General features: G+C 42.3%; 1 protein-coding gene across 1 annotated transcript in view; it reads left to right on the top strand.

The window, feature by feature from the left end:
• Positions 1-10,000, top strand: part of ush2a (Usher syndrome 2A (autosomal recessive, mild)) — a 205,470-nt gene that overhangs the window by 51,186 nt on the left and 144,284 nt on the right. The window contains 2 exon segments of the mRNA XM_030774913.1: positions 1,637-1,867; positions 6,833-6,963. Coding sequence (XP_030630773.1) covers positions 1,637-1,867; positions 6,833-6,963 — 362 coding nt within the window.

Below are 10,000 nucleotides of genomic sequence, written 5' to 3'. Positions count from 1 at the left end.
GTTGATGGTAATGTTTTATGTATATTACGTCCATAAAGACAAGCTTGGACAAGTGTGTCCTGCCTGTACACATTCGCATCGACGTGAACTGTGCCATGTGTATTTCTCCCTGAGGATGGTTTGACAATTATGCGTAAATCAATACTTTCCCTGTTACAGAAATAAGTATCATAGTGCATTTAGAATGGCGGCCGGCTTGTTGGCCCATTAACAATGTCAGGCCAGGCCAGAAATGGTAAATACATACACACACACACACACACACAGACACACACACACACAGATACACACACACGCACGCACACACACATACACACACACACACACGCACACACACACACACACACACACACACACAGATACACACACACACGCACGCACGCACACACACACACACACACACACACACGCACGCACACACATACACACACACGCACACACACACACACACACAGAGCTGCACTTGGCACAGACTCTGCGCTATTTTTTGTAACTTGCCGTTTTCTGTTGAATTCATTGCCTTGGTCAACAAAATAAATGAATACTTAATCAATTTTTAAAATGATTTAAATAAATAAATAGACATGTACCAGATATATTTCTATCTAACTGACCATTGTTAATTTCTGTTTACAAGTTTACAAGCATTGTTTTTGGCTTTATTTGGCATCGTTTATCTTTACTGAAAAATAATTATAATAACAATCTGTATTTTAAAAGTCCTGTGAAAGAGGAATGTCCCTCCAGAGCACATTTGGCTGTGTTTTCCTCTTTAATAGAGCCAGTTCCCACCTGCGCTAGTTGACTTATTAGCAGGTCCTTTTACCTAAAGCTAAAGAGCCGACCAGCAGCCGGCTGCACCAGGCAGAATTATTCTTTTCCACGTCTTCTCCTGACGTGAAATGAAAGCTTGTCAGTCGGGTCTCGCTGCTCCGCTGTGCGATTTTTAAGGGCGGAAACGGTAAAACATTCGCCCGAGCCTTCACGTGGGTCCGGGAGAGAGGATTTTTAAAACGATATCAGAGTTTCAATTATATAGACTGAAGTGATATTGATTGAGTTTAATTTATGACTTGTGTGCTCAGATGGGCTGCAGAAGACAACACTTGCCATCGCCCATCTGAAGGTTTTATTGGTCGTCCTCCAGGAGATGGTGTGAGAGTGAGAGTGAAGTAAATGCACACAGGATGTGTCAGGTGCCGGTAATTTACTCGCTCTGTGCATATACCAGTGTCCCATTTAAATCATTACTGCAGCATGAGTGGATCTGAGCATCTGAAAGAAGACTGTAAATGTATGGTTATTCTTTATCTCCTTCCTCTCACTCATCTGCCCAGTCTCTCTCCCTCTCTATCTCTCTCTCTCTCTATCTCGCTCTCATTTTCTCTTTCCCTCTCTCTCTTTCACTCTCTCTCTCTCACTCTCTCTCTCTTGTTTTCTCATTGTCTCTCTCACTCACTCTCCCTCTTTCTCACACTCTCTCTCTCTCTCTCTCTCTCTCTCATTTTCTCTTTCCCTCTCTCTCTTTCACTCTCTCTCTCTCACTCTCTCTCTCTTGTTTTCTCATTGTCTCTCTCACTCACTCCCTCTTTCTCACACTCTCTCTCACTCTCTGTCTCTCTCTCTCTCTCTGTAGCTCCAGCAGGTTTGAGGGCTCCTACATTGTTGCCAGTGAACATGACGGCCATCGCAGTGTCCTGGCCCCCCCCAGAGGCGCTGAATGGACCCCCACCTCTGTATCACGTGGAGAGGACGGACGTATCTCTCTCCGACGGCACCGACCGTGTTGTACGGGGGACGCGCTTCACTGGAGTCGGTTACTTTAGGTTTCCCAGCTCCGCGCTTCCAACTGACTCTGACTTTACAGGTATGCTAACCCCCCCCCCTCCCCAAATACACATCACACAAAACTCTCTCTGTGTTAATAAAGACAGGAAAGCCTCACAGACTCTTACTGAATGTAAGTTTGCTTCCCCACAATTCCCACAGTCTCATAATTCTTTTTCTTTTTTTTCTTTTTTTTTTTGAGTACAAACAATACAGTACTTTGGCTTTTCCGGGAACCCATATAAAATCCCATATAAAAACTCCTCACATGAGATCAAGGAAGAAAAAATATGTAACTAAAAATGAAAAGCAACATCAAGTTATATTGACGGAAATAAGAAAAGCAAATACGTTTTTTTAAAAATGCATGTTATATATTTACAGTTCATTGTAAATCTAGTATTTTCCAAGGGAATGACGTTTTGTGTCCTTTTGTGCAAGGGACAATGGAAATTGGACGGGACGAATTTTTTTCCCTTGTATTCTTCCTCACCCAGTCATAAAGTCAAAGCCAAAAAATGTTTGTATATTTGTGATGTTTTTTGATGGCCTGATGCCCACAGTTGTTTTCTCTCTCTCTCCCTCTCTCTCTCTCTCTCTCTCTCTCTCTCCCTTCTCTCTCTCCCTCTCTTGGTGTTCTAGCTTCAGAAATAAATTACTTCCATGATTAGATAAAGGGCAATTACACTTTTGTTTACAAACATAATTGAGGAATTGAGTTCCAAATGACTACAGGTTCTGGTTCATCTGCTAATGCAAAAATTCTGTGAGCTTGTCACTTGTTTGAATTATGGGCATTTTAATTAAATTTAATGTGATAAGGAGATGCTGCTTTTTTCAGTAGATTGGTCAGTATGATGTTTTGCAAGCTGAAGCCAACATCTTTTTTTTTTCTTTCTTTTCGCTGTTTTAAAAAGCATATTACCATTTCTCTGGAGCAAAGGTGAATGTTGATACATCATTTACTTATATAATTGCAGATGTATAATAAGTTTCTTATTTTTTTGAAAGAATACCTATAACCTTTTTCTACCTTTTAGGTTGCTCTGATCATGTTAGACGTTTTTCATTTGCACAGCTGGGAATGCCTGACAAGCTGGTGTTGGAAATTGCAGAGCGTTTTACAGATTAAATCAGTTTAAAGCATCGACACATCTCGAAATCAGAGTCTTTTTTTTTTAATCGCGGATAATTTTTCAAAATGCACCATGCGTCAAACGTCAAAAAATGAAAAAAAAAAAAAAAGAAAAAAAAGAAAAAAGAAAAGGAATCGTGCTGCTGTTGTGATGAGTTGTTTTAGCTTTTGTCGGATTATCACACGAGCTGACTGACCCTTACACTCTTCTCCTCTCTCTCTGTCTCTCTCTGTCTCTCTCTCTCTCTCTCTCTCTCTCTCTCTCTCTCTCTCTCTCTCTCTCTCTCTTGTTCTGCGTGTTGTGAAGTGGGGTGAGATGAAAATGAAATGAGGTCTTGACAGATCGTTTTTGTGTTTCTGTTCAGTGCTTGCGCGTATCTGTGGGAATCAGACTTTATTTATATTAAAAGAGGCAATTAGTGGATCCTCCCACAGTAGTCAGCCACGTTAAATTGCCTTTTCTTAAAGTCGCGTGCATATAAATGGCTAACCCTCCCTGACCTTGCAGTTTCAGGGAAATGAATGGCCATTTTCCTCCTAGCTTTATTAACATTTAGCACGGCAATTTCCAGTTTTTCCTTAAATAATGACAAACTGATAAATCTTTATAAATCAAGCCCCCAAGTCGAGTCCAGCTCACTCGCTAATTGATCTATGGGCGCAGTCAAAGTAGCCAAGTCGTCCTTGGACCAGGCCGAGATTATAAATGGCCGGCCTGTAATGAGGAGGGGGGAGAGGAACAATCCGGAACCGCTGTAACACACCTGTGAGGCCAAGCCACGGTCTGCTCTGCAGGAGCACGCGGATCATATTTATTTACGTTCCCTCTCGGATCACGGCCTTCTCTCGCTCTGCCCGCTCCGCCGTTTGGCGCCGGATTCAGATGCTCCGTCTTTTCTCCTCTTGTTTTTTGTTGTTGGTTTTTTGTTTGTTTGTTTGTTTGTTCTGTGGCTTGTTGCCAGGGCCCTTTGCCGTAGAAACGAAGGCAGAGAGTGTGTGTGTGTGTGTGTGTGTGTGTGTGTGTGTGTGTGTGTGTGTGTGTGAAAATGAGTTGTGATTATTGAGCAGTGTGGACTGTCCCTGAGAGTGTGAGTGTGTGGAGCTCACGTACGACAACAAACAGATAAACCGCCCGGAGATGGACCCCGTGTGAGCTGCATGGAGATGGAGTCGCAGTCATACATTAAACACAATCGATGGTCATCTGATTTTGGCGCCTTCAATGATTTCGTTAAAGAACGCAAACTCCAAACCAATCAACAGGGAAAAACAAGATTAAAAATGCAATGTCATTGTGGCCGATTGATCCGACTTTTCATCTTCATTGATAGTTTTTGACCACAGAGTTTCTGTCTTTCCGCTCAAATTTGTTGTTTCCTCAAAGTCGTCTTGTTTTTTTGTTTTTTTCGTCCTGTAAAGTGAAGTTTTGCGTGACATTCGTCTGCCCGTGTGCCTTATTGACACAGTTTCTTCAGCGTCTGTGATAGGCAAACCTTTCTCATTTCCTCCCATGTGTCACGTCTTCCTCCTCCTCTTTGTGTAACTGTGCTGAAACCGTGTGAGAGCCTATATCAGGAGTTAGCTGGTGGCCTGGGCCATTGGCGCTGGTGGTAAGACAAAGGAGAGGGTGGCAGGGACAGAGGGGAGAGGAACGATATTGGGAGATTACATGCTATTGCAGCTGGAAATGTTAAATGGTACAAATTATATTCCTTAATTAATTTGATTGATTGTCAAACGGCTTCAGTCAGTGGAAAGTCGGGGGGGGGGGGGAAAACTTTGCGTAGACGTCGTTAGTTTTTTTTTCCCCCATTTAAAGATTAATCATGAAAAGCTTCGGCTCCTTAATTCTGTAATTTGTATATTTAATGGGCTGCCGCAGAATCTATGACAGTAATTAGCATTTCCTGAAAACTCATTAATACGCAACAGCTTGATTAATGTCGCAATAAGTCTAACATGACTGAAGTTATACAGGTTATGTACTAAGCAGATTAAATTCAAACTGTCCTGTTTGCTTTCTCTTATCTTTAATGTATTCCTTCTTAGAAATAATAGTGTTTTTTTTTTCCTGTTGAAAGCAGGCTTTGTGGAATTTGTTTGTACTGTTTTATGCTTATTAAAATACAGCACTAGAAGAAGAAGAAGAAGAAGAAGAAGAAAAGAACCACAGCAACAACAATAACAATAAAAACAACAACAACAATAATAATAGTGATAATGATATTAGTCATCATATATCATCATACATTATATAATTTTAAGGGATCAGTTGTACATATATATATATATAGTGAGAGAGACAGAGACAGAAACAGAGGGAGATAGATAGAGATAGAGATAGAGATATGTAGATATTTTTATAGTACAAGCATGTATTTTGCAGCAGGCTCAGATATAAAACTCAGCACCAAGGCCAATGGCGGTGAACACCAGATGAAACTATTTGACCGTCTCTAGGGAAAGGAGTGTTTTCCCATCCTTCAGCCTCTCTCTCTCTCTCTCTCTCTCTCTCATATCTGGTGTATGCTGAGGGGGTCAGTGAGTGTTTCCATAGGTTTTTTTTTTTTTTTCTGTAGGTTCTGTTTTTCTCAGAGACTCTTTCTGGCCTTAGAGTCTTTAAGGAGGTGCGGATGTTTTTTTTTTTTGGCCTGCGTCAGTTTGAAGCCCCTCAGGTGAATCCATCTCTTTAGATTCATCATCAGACCACTCAGGCCGGGCCCAGGCTTAGAAACACCATCACTGACCACGGTGCTTCCGAAACGGACCTGTCAGAACACGCAGCCCCCGGCTGCTCCGTGGGGACTGCAACCCCCCTCTCACACCGCCGCGCTCTCCCCCAGGTCCCCAAAGCCACGCTCCAGTAATGGACCACAGCGTCTGATGGATGTGAAGTACTTGTCAAAAAATAGCTGATCGCCCGAGAGAGCGTCGTTCTGCTGAAGCTACAACTTCAGCTCCGCGCTTCCATCCAGCTCGACGGCCAGCGCCGTGCGGACAGCATGTGACACACTCTGATCTGGCTTAAAGCACTTCTCACCCACTCAGTTTAGTCTTCACGTTCTCTGACATGGGAAACACCTGTCCTGACCTCAACACCGGAAATCACTGGCCCCCCTTTGCTTTTCATTTCAATTGAGTTGAACTGAATTGAATTTCTCTTTTAAGTTCCGACTTTATGCAAGTGTACGGAGTGTTTTCCTATTATTATTTAGGTTTGTATATGGGCATTTTCTTTACGGAAGACTGCACTGTTCGTGTGTTTCTTACCTCATCGTTACAGTAGCAGTTTCATGGCATAACTGCTGCAGCTATAGATCAATGTGATGGTAACTTTAACAAAAGAGTCTTGTTGGTAAATTATTGAGCATAATCCTGTCAGATTCCTGAAGGGTTTTTTTTAGAGAAGTAACAATATTGCTGTTAATGTTTTCTTTTTAATGTACTGGAGTTTATAGTGTGCATGTGAGTTGTGAACATGCAGAATACAAAAGATAGATTGGAAAAACAGCTGTGTAAGAGCATGTGTTTGCTCTCCCCTTTGTGATGAGAGAACATATACGTGTGTGTGTTTGTGTGTGTGTGTGTGTGTGTCTGTTTTACCCTCATAAAAGTATATTGGTTTCCAGATCTCAGCAACAAACACGAATGCCGTGAACCGTCTGTTTATACCATCTGTGGTTAACTCCTCCAGCTCTGTGAATAAATCTCACCCGCTTATGTTACTACAGTCAGAGAATATGCCTCATCTGATATAAACTGCTGCAGGTTTACATCTTAAATCACTGGAGTATGGGTGTGTGTGTGTGTGTGTGTAGTCTGATCTGGGCTGGTAGAACTTGACCTCTATGCCTCTGTGGTGTCGTGCAGGCCTGGAGCTGAGTTTTCGGACCCGGGCGGAGCAGGGGCTGATCCTGTGCGCTCTGTCGCCTGGCGACCAGACAGAGTACGTGGCTGTGCAGATTCGTGAGGGCCGGCCTTTCTTCCTCTTCGACCCACAGGTAGGACACCCAAAACCCTCCTCCTGTTAGTCTCATCAGAACACTCACGCTAGTTCATTTATTTAATCGACACTCCAGCCCGGAACAGCCTCATACTGTGTGTCTGAGGTCTCACATCTGTGGAGCACCACTGAGGTTAAGCACCTTGGTCATGTGCAGCTTAGCAATGAACCACTATGCATGGGCATCAAACCCATAACCTTCCGATTACCCAGCTGGTAACACCTCTGCACTATTACCTGAATCTTGTACGTACGTATTCTGCCTCGTGTAGTTGTGAATGATTGAAACACGAGCACGGAACTTTTGATTCAGTGGACTTGTAGCTTTATTTCATTATCGGGAACTGTAGAGGTACTTTAGGGTTTTTTTTTTTTCCCCAAACAAACTGGCTGTGATCATTTGTTGTATTGTGACTCTAAAACAAAGAAGAAGCAGGATGCTGTGTGGAGAGCCCAGTCAATGAACTGTCATGAACCTCACTCGGGTGGTCTCTAACTGAACGCTGTCCTTTCATGGAATTATTGCTTCAGCAGTACTCAGAAGAATCCACCAGAGCACACCAGTTACCCCCAGTTCCTCTCTCCAATCTAAAACCACCTTTGTCTCTTTCTTTTTTTTTTAAAACAAAGGAAAATAATTATGTTTTCATGGCTTAAATTTTCCTTTTTTTTTTTTTTTTTGAGGAAACTTTCTAAACCGAAGCAGCGTTTGAATCGGACTCCAATTAACTTCTTACCCGCAGACATTTGGTGGTAAAATAGCAGGCGCATGCTAATGAAGCCGGCGCGCGGCGCTCGCGCGGAGGGTGGAGGGGCCGTGCCCGTCGCTCTGATGATGAAAGCAACGATGAAAGATGTTTCTGCATCCGTGTCCACCAGACCACCAGCCATCCTCTCCCCATCGATATCTCGGCGCCCGAATACGGGCAGTTTTTGCATTCGCAAACACATTTAGTCAGGGTAGTTTGATAATTATAAGTTAAAGTGGTGTCATGGCCAATTAATGTCTCCTGATAGCATTGCCCATTACTTCCCCCATTAGTGAATTCAGCTATTCTAATGGGATTACCACTGTGGGCCCCTAATTGGGCGTGACACAGGAAACTGATCTGCCTCCCCACACACTCTCTCTAATGATGAAATTAATGAGCATTTTATGAAACACAGGCCTCATGAAAGAATATTTAGTTACTGTCACAAATGATGCTAGATTTACCCAACATATCCTCATTGAGATCTCTGGGATATTGGGTATCAGTGGGTGCTGCATGTGGAGAGAGAGAGAGAGAGGGAGAGAGAGAGAGAGAGAGAGAGAATCCTCCTCTGCCCAGGGACATGATTAGTAGAATCAGCACCATGGACAGCACACCTCCTCTTCATCTAAAACACACACACGCACACACACACACGCTCAAATACTGCGACATATTCATCTAAAACACACACATACTCAAATACTTCACTGTGTTCATCTAAAACACACACACACTCACGTACTGCACTGCCCTCTTGTCAAACACACACTCAGACACACACACTTGAACACTGCACTTGCTACATCTCGAAAGCACACACTAGAACACACACATCTAAAACTCACTCAGTCGCCGCACCGTCTTCATCTAATTCACCTGTCCCTCGACATGTCACCCGTGTATGTGTGTGTGATACGTTCAGTCTAACACAGTTCTCTGATGATAGGTATATTTGTTAAGGGATGAAAAAGCTTATTACACAAAGCACCCTGTGTTTTAGGCGCTTTAGTACATTGGCTTTTTTAACAAGCAAATCACTGGCAATGCCAGGGAGCGCGACGTGTGCTCGCTCACTCTGAGTGTTTTTATTAAAACCATTTCACAAGTGACTGAAAAACTTATGATTGTGTCTATATAAATATAAATAAATATAAACATGTATTTGTATATATTATATATGTGTATGTATCTATATCTATATGTATATGTAAAGCTCCTTTCAAAAACAACATCTGAATTTTAACTCAATGAAAAAAAAAACAGAAACAAAAACCACACGTGCGTATGTCCTCATTAAGACATGCAAATAACAGAGATGTGGAGTAAACATCCCCTGGGCTTCCACAGTTGTGTGAGTGTTAGTCTCTGCAGAGCGTTGATAAATACCGCGCAGCCCGGCGATAAAACGCACATTTGTAATGTGTGTTTTTACTGAATTTTCCCCGTCGCCTCTGTGTCAGACACACAAAACCGAACATTCGTCCAGAGTGTCTGTATAACACACATGCCCCCAGAAGGAGGGGGGGTTCATATTTGTGGTCAGATGTGAGACGGGAGAAGAGTTCTATATGAAGATGAGGTTATGTATCAAACCTCATAGGTTCTATATCAAACCTCATAGGTTATGTATCAAACCTCATAGGTTATGTATCAAACCTCATAGGTTATGTGTAAAACCTCATAGGTTATGTGTAAAACCTCACAGGTTATGTGTAAAACCTCATAGGTTATGTATCAAACCTCATAGGTTATGTGTAAAACCTCATAGGTTATGTGTAAAACCTCACAGATTATGTGTAAAACCTCATAGGTTATGTGTAAAACCTCACAGATTATGTGTAAAACCTTATAGGTTATGTGTAAAACCTCATAGATTATGTATCAAACCTCATAGGTTATGTATCAAACCTCATAGGTTATGTATCAAACCTCATAGGTTATGTATCAAACCTCATAGGTTATGTATAAAACCTTATCCACTGATCTAAACCGACAATGAGGTGCTGTCACTCAAAAACCGTCACAACTTTGTTGCGCTGAAATAAACTTCTGCGTGTTATGATTCTTCAAAACACGGTCTGTTGTTTTACCGAAGACACAGCACGCCAAACAAATAAAGCCTAAAATCCATGAGAATTTGAGTAGAAACAATTCTCATCGTTTCACAGATAATAAGACGGTGGTGTGTAACAGTGTGTGTATGGTCTTCCACAGGGAAGAGCTTTTTTGGGGGGAGGGGGTTGGGAGGGGATTGACTGTTAAGGGTTCTTTGGTGAAGGC

The sequence above is a fragment of the Chanos chanos genome, chromosome 1 (assembly GCF_902362185.1).
Source record: "Chanos chanos chromosome 1, fChaCha1.1, whole genome shotgun sequence".
In the NCBI taxonomy this organism is placed as follows: Eukaryota; Metazoa; Chordata; class Actinopteri; order Gonorynchiformes; family Chanidae; genus Chanos; species Chanos chanos.
The sequence above is the reverse complement of the archived record's forward strand: the minus strand, read 5'-3'. Positions and strand labels throughout refer to the sequence as shown.